Raw genomic sequence first — 17,881 nt, forward strand, 5'->3', positions numbered from 1 at the left:
TGCTCACCAGAGAGGTAGAGGCAGCAGGTGGCTGTGTGTGTGTGTGTGTGTTTGTGACTGCATGCAGGTGTTTGTGTGTGACTTCGTGCTCCTGTGTGTGTCTATATTACTACTAACCAGAGATGTTAAGGCTGCTGGATGACTATAGGGTTACCACCACACGGTCCTGTAGATATTAATGTAATGTGTGTGTGTGTGTGTGTGTGTGTGTGTGTGTGTGTGTGTGTGTGTGTGTGTGTGTGTGTGTGTGTGTGTGTGTGTGTGTGTGTGTGTGTGTGTGTGTGTGTGTGTGTGTGTGTACTAAAACCCACCAGAGACGTGGAAGCGGCAGGATGACTGTAAGGATACCACCACACGGTCCATTAGATGTTGGTGGACTGAATGAACAGTACCACCAGCTGGTAGAGGAAGAGTAGGAACTTAAACAGCAGGCTGCTGTCCAATGGGAGGTCAGGGATCCAGGAGTGACGGACAGGTTCCGGCATGATGAGGGCCGAGAGACCCACACAGTTACTGCTCCTAGGGGGACGTACAGGTACTGGGGTTAGTGTGTGTGTATGCGGTGCAGTGTGAGTTGGCTACAGGAATAAGCCTAGGTGTCTGTAGCTTGGTCATAGATTTGTGCTCTTGCCAACTCCATTGCTGTCATTGTCAACCCAAACATTTGGCATCACCATGAGTGACAAGGAGTTGGCATGATGGCACAAACAGACTGGTACAGGCTAAGATCTGCAGCAGCGAGGACTGTGTGTGAGAATGTGTGTGTGTGTGTGTGTGTGCGTGCGTGCGTGCGTGAAGGAGGGAGAGTGTGGAAGAACATGTTGTGGCGAGAACAGAACAGTGGAAGATATCTCTCCTACTATCTGTGTTGCCACACCTTCTTACCCCTCAGGGGAAATATTTTAGACAAGGTAAATAATCTCTACTCCTCTTCAGTCACATCAATGATTTACCTGACTAACCTAGTGTTGGGCCTGTAACCGAAAGGTTGCTGGTTTGAATCCCAGAGCCAACAAGGTAAAACATCTGCTGATGTGCCCTTGAGCAAGGCACTTAACTCTAATTGCTCCTGTAAGTTGCTCTGGTTAAGAGCATCTGCTAATCAACTAAAATGTAAATCACAAACAGGAAGGGAAAGAAGAAGATATGACTGACTGTCTTATCGTAGTTGGAGACTGAGTCAACTGTATCTCAAAGGGGGGTCGGATCAAATATGCCTACACATTTCATTTCCAGTGGAATGAGCCTTGCCTAAAAAAGGAATGTGTGTGTGTGTGTGGGGGGGGGGGGCAGGATGGTAAGCCTGCTTGTTGTAGTACAGTACTGTACCACGTCCGTGTGTGTATTTCTCTGTGTGTCGTCTCCCCTCATCCATTCCTCACCTGTTCCAGGGTCTATTTCCATTGCTGAGGCTGCCTCCACCAGCGTCTGTAGGGAGGGCAAAGCAGGGCGCCTCAGCTGCTATCTACTCAGCCCTCTCTGTCCCCTGGCATGGTCTGGCACGGGCACCACCTCAACACCCACAGCCACTCCTCCAGCCTCTGCCTCTCCACCTAAACCAGCACACAGAGACCACCACCACCACCTCACAACCCGGCACAACGCAGCCAGGCCACTGGGGAAATAACAACATCGTCAATACAGCAATAATAACAACAGGCCTCTACAGAGATGGACAGAGAAGAAGTAAATAAAGGACAGGGTAATGTTCAGAAGGCACAACATGTAAGAAAACACAGTGAAACGAGGTATAATACTATCGGAACTTGGTTGTTTAATGAACACAACCCAGCTTCAACAAAGACCTTCAATACAGCACAGGATCAACAGAGTTGAGTTCAGGTGGATGACAATATACACATTGAAGATACTAGTAGTCCCTATGTAATGAATAGAGATGATATGATTAATTGCTAGACCTACTTGGCAGAGAGACACAAAAGATCATATCTAGACTATTCATTTCTATCTGAACTTTCAACAATGTTGTTCTCTACTGAACACAGCACGAGCACACACACACACGCTTAAGTGTTAATGTCCAAGAAGCCGGTGTTTGGACGATATATCGGCACGGGTGTTGTTCGGCCTGAGAGGAAGTTGAGGGCTGGTAAACCGTTCCAATATATCCTCTTAACACTGGCTTAGAGAGCATTATAACTTTTATACAACCGGTTACCAACATACTCAAATAATGATTGACATATTTTCATTAAAAATCCTTCCATAAGATATAGTCCCGACACAAATCTAGGGTTGCTACCCAAGCCGGCTGGTCGTTTGTTCTATCGGTTCGGTTGCTAGAGACGCGACCCAGTCGTTCAGTTTTTCTGTTCTGTATCTATGGACGCGACCAAGTCATTCATTCTAAATGTTCCATTGCCATACTGGCTGGCAATGTTCTTATCCCTTGATTGCTAGCTAGCCAACTACGGCTAACTTACAGTCACGTCCAACAGTGCAGCCAGAATAACAACAGTAGCAGCATTTGCATTTGTTTAAGCTGTTTTCTAGTAACATTTCTTTGGTCACATCCATAACAATGAGCTAATGAGGTGTGATTTCGCCTGGCATAGAAAATGTGCTCAATCGTCAGGAAACTGTTGTTCAGTGGAGCTAGCCAACAACACAGCTAACACAATGACTTCAAACTGAAGCTGGAAAGACTGCAAACTAGCTGCACTTCGTTTTGTTTGACCTTTTTTACGTTTTGAAAATTGAAACAATGTTGCAAATGTCAGAGAGACAGACAGCAAGGTTTATACAAAGCTCCGCTGTTGAAAACTACATGTTAGTCTAAAAGAAATGTGAGATAATGTCTAGATGCTTTTTATAGTGGAGATCAAGTTTATACATTGCCTGGCTGGGCTAATGAGATAGTGGATTACGCAGTCAGATGGAACAGAGTAAATTGGCATTTTAACGTCATGGATTTAGCCAGTGGTAATTTGTGGAATAGACACCGGCAGGAATGCAGTTTAAACAAATCAGCATTCAGGATTAGACCCACCTTTTGTATAATTTACAATGACAGACAGTTGAGCGACTACGCCTACATAACCAAACCAGGTTATCCCAATCATTTGGCGTGTTTGTGTGAATGTATGGACAACGAAGGAGGTATATATAATATAAAACCACTTCTAACACTGTTTACCGTGTTTACCACCTTAAATATATGCCATTACCCATCTATCTAGCTATTTGTAGCTAGCTAAACATAGCTAGCTAACATTAGCTAACCAAGCTAGCTAGCTAGCTGATCGTTTTGTGAACAGAACTAGTGAGCATTGCATTCAGATTAGCTTTTTTATTTAAAACGAAATATATATTTGTTGCAAACTGACTACCTAGATATCTATCTAGCTATCCATCTATATGGATTTCTGATGATCCACTGACCTCATCCATGATGTCTAGACGGCTGTTTCATAAGCTAAATGCAAAAAAAGTCAACAAATCGTTAGGAATGAGAGTAGAGCTACTAAATTCGGACGTCACACACACATGTACATATATGGCACTGCATTGGCAGCCATATTGGATTTTCTATCCAGTGATGTCTCTGGAACCAGGACCATGTTATACCTCAGCTGCTTGCTAGCTTGTTTGCTAGCTTGTTAGCACCCACATGAGGGTGTGGCTAGCGTGGCTACGTGAGTGCTGTTTGTATAGCGTAAATGGCCAGTGACACAGCTTCCTAGTAAACGAGTCATTGAGGGGCACGGGCTGCCAATTGCAGTGGCGTGTATTCATGGATGCCAAGGGAAGACAGGCAGTTTTCAAACACTTACGTTGGAGTCATTAAAACTTGTTTTTCAACCACTCCACAAATTTCTTGTTAACAAACTATAGTTTTGGCAAGTCGGTTAGGACATCTACTTTGTGCATGATCCAAGTAATTTTTCCCAAAAATTGTTTACAGACAGATTATTTCACATATAATTCACTGTATCACATGTCCAGTGGGTCAGAAGTTTACATACACTAAGTTGACTGTGCCTTTAAACAGCTTGGAAAATTCCAGAAAATGTTGTCATGGCTTTAGAAGCTTCTGATAGGCTAATTGACATCATTTGAGTCAATTAGAGGTGTACCTGTGGATGTATTTCAAGGCCTACCTTCAAACTCAGTGCTTCTTTGCTTGACATCATGGGAAAATCCAAAGAAATCAGCCAAGACCTCAGAAAAAAATTGTAGACCTCCACAAGTCTGGTTCATCCTTGGGAGCATTTTCCAAACGCCTGAAGGTACAACTTTCATCTGTACAAACAATAGTACGCATGTATAAACACCATGGGACCACGCAGCTGTCATACCGCTCAGGAAGGAGACACATTCTGTCTCCTAGAGATGAACGTACTTTGGTGCGAAAAGTGCAAATCAATCCCAGAACAACAGCAAAGGACCTTGTGAAGATGCTGGAGGAAACAGGTACATAAGTATCTATATCCACAGTAAAACGAGTCCTATATCAACATAACCTGAAAGGGCTCTCAACAAGGAAGAAGCCACTGCTCCAAAACTGCCATAAAAAAGCCAGACTACGGTTTGCAACTGCACATGCGGACAAAGATTGTACTTTTTGGAGAAATGTCCTCTGGTCTGATGAAACAAAAATAGATCTGTTTGGCCATAATGACCATCGATATGTTCGGAGGAAAAAGGGAGAGGCTTGCAAGCCGAAGAACACTATCCCAACCGTGAAGCACGGGGGTGGCAGCATCATGTTGTGGGGGTTCTTTGCTGCAGGAGGGGCTGGTGCAATTCTCAAAATAGATGGCATCATGAGGTAGAAAAATTATGTGGATATATTGAAGCAACATCTCAAGACATCAGTCAGGAAGTTAAAGCTTGGTCGCGAACGGATCTTCCAAATAGACAATGACCCCAAGCATACTTCCAAAGTTGTGGCAAAATGGCTTAAGGACAACAAAGTAAAGGTATTGGAGTGGCCATCACAAAGCCCTGACCTCAATCCCATAGAACATTTGTGGGGAGAACTGAAAAAGTGTGTGCGAGCAAGGAGGCCTACAAACCTGATTGAGTTACACCAGTTCTGTCAGGAGGAATGGGCCAAAATTCACCCAACTTATTGTGGGAAGCTTGTGGAAGGCTATCTGAAATGTTTGACCCAAGTTAAACAATTTAAAGGCAATGCTACCAAATACTAATTGAGTGTATGTAAACTTATGACCCACTGGGAATGTGATGAAAGAAATAAAAGCTGAAATAAATCATTCTCTCTACATTATTATGGCATTTCACATTCTTAAAATAAAGTGGTGATCCTAACTGACCTAAGACAGGGCATTTTTACTATGATTAAATGTCAGGAATTCAAACTGAGTTTGAATGTATTTGGCTAAGGTGTATGTAAACTTCCGACTTCAACTGTATTTTCTATTTGCGTGAATGCACACACACACACACACACACACACACACACACACACACACACACACACACACAGAAATCAGAACAATGGACAGCCCCATAATATCTAGCTTATGTTGATTGGACTAAAGTGTTTTTGGAATATTTTAGTTGTCACTGTATTAGACTTAGCATAGGTGATTTGGTGATATTCAAATGTTGGAAGTTGAAATGGTGCTGGAATAGTGGATGCAGCTCATGTTTGCTTTGGGATTTGATTGACCATGTTAGGTCATCTAACTGTTTGTTACATGCAATTTGCTCTGAGGACCCTCCGGTTTTGTGATGAAACAAAGGTGTGGTTAAATGTATTCTCCCACTGTGTCTTCTTATTGTTTTGGCCTTAGGCTCATATATCACGGTGGCAAGGCATATGAAACATTTTATAGCAAACAAGGCAATTATCACAACACAGTTTGTTATAAGTATTTCCCCCTGGCTTGGCTTGAGAGATTTCATCCACGCACTGCTACTGGCCATTTGTTCACAGCTCGCTCCTCCCACTGAATGAGCAACACAGCGCGCGATGAGCAACAGCAAAAAGAGCTGCACTTCCTCGTTGACTGGATACAGTCGTCACACACACACGAACAAACAAGACTGCATTGTTTTGATTGCATTTTACACTGATCGCTGTATCTGGAAAGTAGGCTACAAAAGGCTTGTGAACATACAATATTGAATAGGATAATTTTTCCATATCGAAAAGGATTGTAATTTACACTGTTGCTGTTTTAAGAAGCCGCCGATCAATTCAACAGGTAGGTAGGTTGTTCCCTTATTTGTCTCTCTTCTCCCGTTCTTTGATATATTCCCAGACAATCTGTCAATGTTGCATTTGACTCAGTGCCGCTTTCGTTAATAGTTTGTTTTTGTTCTGCATAACATTTGCGAAAACAATTTTGGGGGTGGAATTCGCAAAGATAAATCCATTCCATGGTTTATGTTGGGGTAATTATTAATTTAACACTGATATTAATCTTAGTCAATGGAAACACTATTGAGTTTGCGGCCGCTTATCTAATATGAGGAACCACGGTGCCCTATGACGAGGGGCCGAGTCATTTCGGAGAACCATTACATTTTTGACCGATGAGAGAATTATGCGCATTTAATGTCTCAGCAATTTGTGATTTCATGGAAATGATGGTGTGTGTGAAATTGTAGATATTTTTTTTTACATGTGTAAGTAATTCCCCAAACTAGCCATATCAATATGTTCAGATTGCTTTGAATAAGTGTGTCAATGTCCATTAGACTATTGAATTCAATGTGCAGACTTTATGCATATTATGTATTATCACTTAATAGTCTAACAGTTCAGGCTCTATTAAGCCATTATGTCCTCAGTATATTATAAGACATTGTAATATAATATGTAGTTGTTGCAGTTGTTACTATTTAGGAGACCATCTATAGGCTAAATATAATTAAATATCATTGCAGTAAAATGTATTACAACCATCAGAGAAAGATATGATACTAATTTTCATCCAGTGTGATGTCATTACTTGTGTATTAGTGTTTCTCATAAAGTTTTTCTGTTGAATTGACCTATAGATTCCAGATGTGTGACCTTAGCATGGACCAAGTGGCCCCCCTGTCGACTTGCTACCGCTCCAGCCTTAAGGTGAGACTTCACAAGGCTGTGCCACTAATACAGTAGATGAGTAGGACAATTGAATACATTGTAATGCTGGAGATGGTTGTGTATAGCACATATAGGACTACTGTATCACAACTGATAATGCAAGGCTGGATCAAAAGCCTGCACACCAAATTGCTCTCCAGGACTGGAGTTGGACCACCCTTTACTCAAGGCTACTTAGTTAAGAACGCACATTTACAAAGATCAAAAGTCAGCAGAGATTTATTTTCAAATCCTGCATGTGTTGCAGCACACTCGTGGCTGCTATCCTCCTTCTTCATAAGAGAAGAGATAAAAGGAAAGAGGATAAAGCCAAACATATTAAACGTGAGGATAATTGTGGAGCTGATGGAGGAGAGGCTTTGTCTTTTCCACCTTCTCTACTGCCACTAAAGTAATTCGTCCCCTTGGCAACTAGGAAGAAAAAAGGCTCTCAGGACCTTGAGGGCCCTGTTTGTGCCAGCCTACCTTTTCTAAGGACGAATAGACAAATCATTAAACACTTTATGGATCAAAGGAGATGGTGTTTGTTTCTCCACCTCGAGTGTGGGGAGTTAGCCCTCAATTTATTTTAATAAAAAATCATAAGTGCCTTACAGTATTAGACTTTCAGGCGCACCTATGCCAATTTAGCGTACATCACTACTATCAATGTCCTAGTGATTTGTTAAGGTTTCATGTGTGGCTTGGTAGTATAACGTCATTAGAAGTCTCATCTGCATCTGTAAAGGGCTAATGTCTCAAAAGGGCTCCATCTTAGCTAATCAAATTGTGAAGAAGAGTCTGGTTTCCCTAACCTGATTTGAAGAGGGGATGAGAGAGAGGGAAAAGGGAGAGAGGCTGATGTAGGGGGAGGAGTGGGTGGAGTTTGTTTTCTTCTCACAAAGCAGCCGCCCACGCTGTTTGTGTGAACCCTCAGAGCTGAACTGCTCAGAGCTGAACGAATGCCAGCTGCCTCAAGGGAAGTTTCTAGGTCTGCTACGCTACGGAACAGGAACACCATATATGGTCATCCTCTCCCAGTGGTTCACAGCCAGCCTGGCTGGGAGAATATAAAAGGCCTGATGTGTTTGACTAGTGATGACAGATTGGTTCTGCTGAAAGGGAGTGCCCAAATAAAGTATTTTTTCTCTCTTTGCTTTTGCCTGCCCTGTTATCTTATAAGACTCTGTTTGAAGAAGTGAATTAAGTTTTTCCTAAATGATTCACAGTATCTATGGGTGATCAGCTGTTGGTCATCAGGACAGGGCTACACTTGTCTCACCTAATTTATCCAATTATGTAGACATGCAGTAGTATGAGGCTTTCTCAAATGATCAGGCCAAAGAAAACAATTTGTGTCTTTTTTTATTAACTAACAGTGTGTTGTTTTCCTATGTGTTTGTCCTTTATAGCGGCAGGCAGCCTTTGACCTGTTTGAAGATCCCATGTCTCTGTTCTCTGGATACTTCCTCCCCTCAGACGATGACCAGTCTCTTCAGGAGGTGCCCTCTGGCCTCAACTGTTTCTCACACGGTATGCCACCACCACATCCTACCAACGAGTGCCACATCACTCTAGCCCTCTACTTTACACCAGTCACTTTCATAACACCTATACCAACTAATCACCCTAGCCCAAAGTCAGACCAAACTCTTCACAACTCTATTAGTCAGTTATTCGCCAGACATTATGTCACAAAGTTAACAATGTAGATCAACTGATTGCTGGCATACAAATTATTTTTAATTAATGATTAACAGAAAAACAAGTGTTGATATGTGGTTACATAGTTTATGATTAACAATTATCCAGAACCCAAACGTTGTAAGTGAAACTCCCATCCAGGTCCATGGCAGTTAGCCATTTTAGTCTGCCTGAACCCTATTTAAATATATATATATTAACATTTATATTTGGGCATTTAGCAGACACTCTTATCCAGAGCGACTTACAGTTAGTACATTGATCTTAAGATAGCTAGGTGGACCAACCACATATCACAGTCATAGTAAATATATTTTTCCTCAATAAAGTAGCAAAGTCAAGTGTGAGTGTTAGCTCACAAAAGTTTTTTTTGTTATTATTATTTATTATTTTGGGGGGGTTGGGGTGAGGAGGGGTGTGGGGGAGGGGTGCTGTGGAAACATTAAACCATGTTATGACACTGTTAAAGCAATGTTATTACATAAGAAAGGTCTAGAAGGTTGATTCATAGAGTAAGCAAACATTTGTTTTCTCTCTCCAGACATGGGCCCCTGCTCTGTTCCCCTGTTGACCCCGTGCAGTAAGGCAGTGATGAGTCAGGCCCTGAAGGACAGTTTCAGTGGCTTCTCGAAGGTCCAACGCTGCTATGGCATCTCCAACAGTGAGTCAGCTTCTACACCTGCACATTCTATCACTTATTGTCCTACCTTTTTCTTAATTTCCATTCAATTTTTTTTTTTAATTACAAGGATGATATTAAGTTAACTTTGTGCTTGTTTCCTGGCTGTATTTCCTGCCAATTTTCTACCCAATTTGGATTGGAAGTTTTCTTTAATCATTAAAAAGTAAGCCTAGTTAAGTCAAATCAAGATGAAGACTGGTGTAATTTGGTGAGGTGTCCATGGAATTGTGGCTGAAATTTTTTGTCATTTGAAATTATATTAAGCCTTATATCTTTTTTTACTTTCTCTCTTTCACAGACCCTCGAAAGTGGACCAAGCAGCATGTGATGCAGTGGCTGCACTGGGCGGCCAGTGAATTCAGCCTGGCCAACGTCCATTTCTTTAAGTTTGACATGAACGGCCAGGAGCTGTATGACCTGGGTAAGGAGAGCTTCCTGGACCTGGCTCCAGACTTTGTGGGCGACATCCTGTGGGAGCACCTGGACCAGATGATGAAAGGTAACAATGGCGTTGGAACTTTTTAGTCAGATGGTGTTTGTGTGGAAGGCAGATGGCGGAAAGAGTAGGTTTCTGACACCTATCAAAATGTTCTATTAGGGTGGAAATGTTTTTTGTCCTGTGGAATTACTGTACCCTTTGGCTAAAAGATACACGCTAAAATCAAATAACAGAATTTCTTCCAGAGTGTCAAGAGAGAGAAGAATCCATAAGCCTCAGCAGTGTTGTGCCCGCCGTAACTAACTGGATGAGCTCTAGTGGTGAGTGTCCATTAGAAAAACAAACTAAACACCAGAGGCTTCAAATCTAATTAAACATCAGATAGACAAAACAGTTTGGCTTCAGCTTCATTTGAACAACAGAAGCCTTAAGCTGTCCAGAGATGTCTCTGAGGTAGATGTGATGAGATGCGCTAAGTGGGCGTTTGTTTGTTCTTCTCTTCTTTCTGCAGGCTTCAGTCTGGAGGAGACCCAGTGTGCCCTGCAGGTGCCTGACAACAGCGACAGTCTGCTGAGAGAGCTGTTTGAGACCTCAGACAAGACCGCCCTGCTGACTCCAGATCAGGAGTTCTCCATGTTCTCCAAGCCCCAGCTGAGCACGGTCAACGTCAGCTACGTCAGGAGCAACCCAGGCGCAGGGCAGCTCTCCAAAGCCTGTGAGTAGGCCAACCCACTGTTGTCTAGAAGCTATTAATCAATGTTAATTAGTGTTAATTTTCGATCAAAATCACATTAGAGAAAAAAACAAGGCAACATGTAAGCGATTCCCAAAAGATGTTTAGTTTCAGTGATAGTTCCTAAACCTTATCCAGTTTCAGGTGAACTAAACATTCTTCTTTTTTGTTTATCCACAGTCTTGTCCCAGGACCAGAGTTTGTGTTCATTGGAGAGTGTGGATAGCATCGAGGGGCCAGAGTCCATGCTGCACTCCTGGGGCAGCCAATCCTCCCTGGCGGACAACCAGAGGGTGCCGTCCCACGACAGCTTTGAGGACGAGTACAACAGCAGCCCACTGAGTCTGGAGAAGCAGGGCCTGTCCTTCAAGGACTACGTCCAGGAGAGGAACGAGCCTGTGGAATTGGGAAAGCCTGTCATAGCTGCTGCAGTGCTGGCTGGCTTTACTGGTGAGTTCATGAACCCGGTGACACAATCAAACACATCTCATCTTGTTTGGAATACTATCCATCTTTCTGTCAACCCCAGTTCAAAACAGTACACTGCAGTTGAGTATAAGCAAACGATGCCTTTTGATTGCCTTCTGACTCCTCTGCCTCTTTTTTCCTCTCAACAGGAAGTGGTCCTATCCAGCTGTGGCAGTTCCTGCTGGAGCTCCTGACTGATAAGAGTTGTCAGGCCATCATCAGCTGGACCGGAGACGGCTGGGAGTTCAAACTCACCGACCCAGATGAGGTGAGTGTCAATTGGCCTCATACAATATGTGTATATCAGGTTGTGGAGGATATGGCCACAAGGGTTTACAGGACCAGAAAAGTATTCAACACAAGAGCTATCAGAGGACATCAATATGAAGTAAATGGTTCTATTTTCCATTGGTGTTTATCATTCTCTCTCTCCCCCAGGTGGCTAGACGCTGGGGCCGCAGGAAGAACAAACCCAAGATGAATTACGAGAAGCTGAGCCGTGGCCTGCGATACTATTACGACAAGAACATAATCCACAAGACCTCGGGCAAACGCTACGTCTACCGCTTCGTCTGCGACCTGCAGAACCTTCTGGGCTACTCGGCCGAAGAGCTCCACATCATGCTGGGGGTCCAGCCTGACACTGAGGATTGAATCAACTGCCATTTTATCGAAAGGGAAGGGGTTGGAGATTGAGTCAATGGGGCCTCACTACCCCAACCTAGCAAAAGTTGCTAATGGTACAGGCCACCTGAAGGTCATTTCTGGTCATTAAACAGGTGGCACTGAGTGATGTGCACTCAGTCGCTACACTGGTGGTAAGGCAGCGAACATCTCTAATTTGGAGCAGCCACTCCTGTCTTGGCTCTTGTGCCATCAATGTGCATTGTTGTGCAAGCTTTGGTTGAGAGGGGTGCCAGTATTTAAATCAAGCGTTCCCTCTGGGTGAAAGTGTTGTTGTGCAAATTGTAATGGATCAGCTCTGTATCCATCTGCAAAGTGGAAAGCTGCCGATTGCACAGATGATAATTGCGATCAATGTAACATAGCAGATTTTTTCATTCAAGCCTGATACTCAGCAAGTGTGGTGTTTTCAGTCTGAATAGTGGACATTTTTACATACTGTGAATGATCTTGGGGTTACCAAATGAGAATGCTTTTGAGGTGGCGGCTCCAGCACCATAAGGTTAGGCACCACACCCTCATGGGGTAATTTTCACAATCAACTTTTACCAGTTGAATGTAGACACATGTAATCCTTTTTTGTATTACAATTATTCTGAAATATTTTATTAAAATATACAAACGAGGCAATATCTCAACATCTCATATTTCCATATCTCGCATATCAATTTTTCTGGACACTGGATAAAGTCAGTTTAAATATTTTGGTTTCCTTTTGTTAAGACACTCCAGGACCGGACTTGTCCAGAGCAGGTTGTGGATAAATACTTTTTAAAAATCTTTCTATCTATAAAATACTAAAGACAGCCATTTGGCGCATTTTCTGAATTCATTTTTTATCGCAAATACAACATTGACAACATATCAACAATTCCCTCTGGGCAAGTCTGGAGAATATATCTAAGGATAACCAAACAAAATTTGGTAAATGCAGATGCTTCTGAAGCTGGCGTGTGGGAAGAGTCGGACTTATGGGAAATGGCAGCTAAAGACAAGTACACTGAATTTAGACTACCAAATGCCAAATGCCTATTTAGACACAATCACTATCTCTTCAGAGTAAGTTACTAGCTAAATATAGTCCAGTTTGTAACATTTTCTATGAAGTGTGATTTTAAATCATGTGTAATTTAATGTAGTGAGCTTTGAAATTATTGCTGTATGTCCATTTTAAAGTGGTTAAAATTCATTAAAATGTTGATGAGAAACTAAAGAAAATATAAATTTTCATAAAGATTTTTACATTTTATGTTTACTTTTTGAAAATATTAATGGACCAAAATAGCAACAAATCTCAAAATTGATAGGTAGATGAAAAATGGTGCCTGGCCTTAAATAGGAGTTTCGATGGAGAATGTATTCTTGATTTTATGGAATAGCTAAGATTCCCTTTCCTGTTGTGCTTCGTAATGCATGGTCCTGCTGACCAGCTTGCAGCTCAACTGGAATACCAGTCATTGTGGCTACTGCATTTTAACTCTATCGAAAAGGACAATGTTATTTGGGCTCCCGAGTGGCGCAGCGGGTCTAAGGCACTGCATCTCAGTGCAAGAGGTGTCACTACAGTCCCTGGTTTGAATCCAGGCTGTATCACATCCGGCCGTGATTGGGAGTCCCATAGGGTGGCGCACAATTGGCCCAGCGTCAACTGGGTTTGGCTGGGGTAGGCCGTCATTGTAAATAAGAATTTGTTCTGAACTGACTTGCCTAGTTAAATAAAGGTTAAATAAATACAAATATTCTATGAATATGCATATAAGGTTGAATGTAATGGTGTAGCAGCTATTCTAATGATGTTTTGTAGCAGGTCTATCAAGGGATCTGTTTGTACCTTGATTATTGTTTATTTCTTTTTCTGTGGTCAAAGCAACATGTGGCAAAAGCGACATGTACACTGCCTTCAAAGTATTCACACCCCTTGACTTTTTCCACATTTTGTTGTTACAGCCTGAATGTAAAATATATTAAATTGAGATTTGTTTGTCACTGGCCTACACCCAATACTGGCAAAGTGGAATGATGTTTTTTCAAAACATTTACAAATTAATAAAAATGTAAAAGCTGAAATGTCTTGAGTCAATAAGTATTCAACCCCTTTGTTATTACAAGCCTAAATAAGTTTAGGATTAAAAATGTTCTTACCAAGTCACATAATAAGTTGCATGGACTCACTCTGTGTGCAATAACAGTGTTTAACACAATTTTTCAATGACTACCTCTACCTATTGTTAGATCGGTAAAAAAGCAGAGCATGGTGAAGTTATTCATTAAATGTTGGATGGTGTATCAATACACCCAGTCACTACAAAGATACAGGCATCCTTCCTAACTCAGTTGCCGGAGTAGAAGGAAACTGCTTAGGAATTTCACAATGAGGCCAATTGTGACTGTAAAACAGTTAGAGTTTAATGGCTGTGGTAGGAGAAAACTGAGGATGGATCAACAACATTGTAGTTACTCCACAATACTAACGTAATTGACAGAGTGAAAAGAAGGAAGCCTGTACAGAATACAAATATTACCAAAACATGCATCCTGTTTGCAACAAGGCACTAACGTAATACTGCAAAAAAATTTGGCAAAGCAATTCACTTTTTGTCCTGAATACAGCGTGTTATGTTTGGGGCAATCCAAAACAACACATTACTGAGTACCACTCTCCATATTTTCAAGCATGGTGGTGGCTGCGTCATATTATGGGTATGCTTGTAATCGTTAGGATTGGGGAGCTTTTCAGGATAAAAAATAAACAAAATGGAGCTAAGCACAGGCAAAATCCTAGAGGAAAAACTGGTTCAGTCTACTTTCACCACACACTGGGGTGTGAATACTTTCTGAAGGCACTCTATATGGTTTATTCTAAACTATATTTGTATTTTGTTTTTATATTTAACAACATTGGACTACCGTACTTGTAATACAATTCATATTCACTGTATAATCACTGAAGATAATAAGGCAGCCTTTTTCAAGTTGTTGTACTGATGACGGACACACAAAGATGGAGTAAATTTTGGCTGGTGTGCAATGTTATTTCTCAAACAAAAGGGTTGTGTATATGTTCTCTGAATAATTTTTGACCTCTTCTTCTATTGATTGATATTGTATAACACAATGAAAAATGAAGATCAATTTAAGAATTCTGTTGTTGAATTATTAACAATATAGAACATTTTGAATTGACATGTGAAGCAACAGGGTTATCGTAAAACAAAATGTTCTAATCGAATTTCGGTCTTGTTACAACGTCTGAGCTCTGAATATATCATTGGCAGTGCGACATGCTGTGCTGTTTGCTGTAACTTAAACTGTGCATGTCATCGGCATACCATATACCCGTGGAACTTATTAATCATAATTACATTGTCAGCCTTTCTGTGGTTTTCAAATGGTAAATGGCTTTATGACATTTTAATAAAAGCTTTATTTTTATATGACGCTTTTATTGACAGTTGATATCTAATTATAGTGGGTAGTAGATAATTATATTGGCCAAGTTTTGAAAGAACACTTAGTTAAGTACCAAAATGTATTTGAGTTGATTCAAATAAATACTTTCTTAAGCCTCATAGGATAACAATCTGTCACACCAAGAATGAAGTGAAGTTTAGTGAACTTGCCAAAGTACAAGTTTTGTCTTTGTTTAGTGTCAATGTACACTACCCCGTTTTACATCATATCTGAGCAGATTGCTCCATGCAAAAACTCCCACGTATAATGAATAATTCCAATTTAATTTACTATGATAGTTTATTACACAGACGTATGCATACTAACACTGCTCAAGTCCAGAAGTTTCATTTGAATGTGATATTCAAAGATTAAAATGCAATTACTCAAAGTATTACAAAAATATTGTAGGTAGCTAGTACACTCCTTGGTTGAAGAAGGGGAAGTTCCCATGTTCACTACTCGAAACGTGAAATAATAATGTGTCTAGTTAAATTCATGAATCAATCAAAAACTCTGGAAAAGACTCTACCACCTTCCCTGACATCTTCACACATCACTTACCCCCCATCCTGTAAGTGAGAGAACATGCAAGTGAGATGTGGTGCCTCTTTCCTTGTGAGAGCATGTAGGGAGACCTCTCACATATCTGATATCATGTCTAGACAGCTCCCAGGACCTCTGTACACAACCAGTTTAACACTCTACACACACAGCCCAGCCCAGCTCAGCTCCTACAGCTGTGCCTACACAAGGCCTAGTCCTAGTCATGGGTATTCACCTACACAACTCAAAGGCTAACTGTCAACATCTGCCTCCACAATAAAGCGCACGTGTGTGACAGTGAGTGTGTGTGTATGTGTGTGTGTGTGTGTGTGTGTGTGTGTGTGTGTGTGTGTGTGTGTGTGTGTGTGTGTGTGTGTGTGTGTGTGTGTGTGTCAACATCGGCCACAGTACAGCCTCTGCAATAGTGTGTGTGTGTGTGTGTGTGTGTGTGTGTGTGTGTGTGTGTGTGTGTGTGTGTGTGTGTGTGTGTGTGTGTGTGCGCGCACACATATATGGGCATGGTTTACTGTCAATGCTATGAGAACAATGAGTTATGTGTGTATTTAATAACCTCTATTGCTCAACTTTGGAATACACAAACCACAAGTTGGAGTGATCTCATGAACATTATAGGCATGTCCCTAAATGCAAATGCCATTGCCTAATACATACATAGTTGATCCAGCTCCAAATCGTCTGTACACTACGTTTCGCGCCCACTAAGATTGCCCTTGACTCACTTCTCATACATTCACAAACTCAGAAATAAAGTTACATTTAAAGGCCATTTCAGAAACCATACAGTGGTAACAATCGTGAAGGTCAGTAAATACATGTACATTGGCTTGAATTATCATACCTCTTATGATTTTGGTCTTGTTAACAGAATACATGCCACATGAATTACAATACTATTTTTCTCAATATTTTCCCAAACTCTCCTGCCTATTATGGTCTTACAAATAATATTGGTAGAAAATAGCTGACTAATACTGCTAATGACAAATAAACACATCAGTGTTTACTGGTAGCAGTAACCTAACCTGCGGGCATATAGCCAGTCTGTAGGTGGCTCCCATGTGACAGGTGCAAACAAGATCCAACTCAAGTGTATCCACACCCAACCTTAAGAAAACATGGTGCAGCTATTGTGTTGATCTATTGAATGAAGAGAGCACATGACTGTCTCTCTGCATTGTGTGCCAGTAAAAGGCAATATTCTTTTGGGGCCGATTCCGACTTAGGAAATGAACAACAGTAAGGATCTATGTGTAGCTGGTGCAGAGGAGTCAGGCACAGGACAGCAGAGATGATTAAATAAAAGTAACTTTACTCAAAGTCATCAAAATACAAGAGAATTACCAAGCCCACAAATACGGACCACAATACAACATATTATCACTCACAACCAAACATGGGGAACAGAAGGTTAAATAATAAACAGGTAATTGGGTGAGTGAAACCAGGTGTGGAAGACATAGACAAAACAAATGGAAAATGAAAAGTGGATCGGCGGTGGCTAGAAGGCGGGTGACGTTGACCGCCGAACGTCGCCCGAACAAGGAGAGGGACCGACTTCGGCGGAAGTCGTGACAACACCTTTCCTACGCACTTCTCAGTAGTTAGTATTCAGACTTACCTTGTGCAGTAGTGATGTGCAGTTCGCAAAGGATTCATTCTTTTTTAACAACTCTTTTTACTGACTCATGATTCGTTTTTCTGAGTGACTCTTTCATTTTGTTGTTCATTTGACCTGCTGGCCTCAATGGCAGCAGATTTAATATGCACTCCTCTGGCTCCGGAGACGTGCTCCCAGTGCTCTGAACGAAATACTGTCAAATGGATCATGCTGAAGGCACAGGCAGCAATAACAGCATAGAGAAGAAAAATACATGTTTAAAACTGGTAATTGATCGCATGAATAAATGCAATTAATTGATTATTATTATCAATGGGACATTGCCCGGTGTAGGGTGCTGTCTTTTGGATGGGACGTTAAACGGGTGTCCTGACTCTCTGTGGTCACTAAAGATCCCATGGAATGTATCGTAAGAGTAGTGGTGTTAACCCCGGTGTCCTGGCTAAATTCCCAATCTGGCCTTCACACCA

The 17,881-nt window shown here is 41.5% G+C and overlaps 1 protein-coding gene across 3 annotated transcripts; it reads left to right on the top strand.

Annotated features, from left to right (window-relative positions):
- Nucleotides 1–5,974: 5,974 nt before the first annotated feature.
- LOC115148767 (protein C-ets-2) lies at nucleotides 5,975–13,016 on the top strand. 3 transcript variants are annotated; one of them, XM_029690982.1, is made up of 10 exons: nucleotides 5,975–6,201; nucleotides 6,997–7,066; nucleotides 8,479–8,599; nucleotides 9,312–9,431; nucleotides 9,751–9,951; nucleotides 10,125–10,211; nucleotides 10,403–10,606; nucleotides 10,805–11,074; nucleotides 11,242–11,360; nucleotides 11,531–13,016. In XM_029690982.1, the coding sequence occupies exons 2-10, from the start codon at nucleotides 7,004–7,006 to the stop codon at nucleotides 11,744–11,746; spliced, it is 1,401 nt and encodes a 466-aa protein (XP_029546842.1). In that variant the 5' UTR covers nucleotides 5,975–6,201; nucleotides 6,997–7,003; the 3' UTR covers nucleotides 11,747–13,016. The 3 variants fall into 3 exon arrangements, with proteins under 3 accessions (XP_029546842.1, XP_029546840.1, XP_029546843.1); XM_029690980.1 differs by having other exon boundaries at nucleotides 5,975–6,197; XM_029690983.1 differs by having other exon boundaries at nucleotides 5,976–6,197; nucleotides 10,137–10,211.
- The last annotated feature ends 4,865 nt before the right edge of the window (nucleotides 13,017–17,881 follow it).

Source organism: Salmo trutta, chromosome 15 (assembly GCF_901001165.1).
Source record: "Salmo trutta chromosome 15, fSalTru1.1, whole genome shotgun sequence".
Taxonomy (NCBI): Eukaryota; Metazoa; Chordata; class Actinopteri; order Salmoniformes; family Salmonidae; genus Salmo; species Salmo trutta.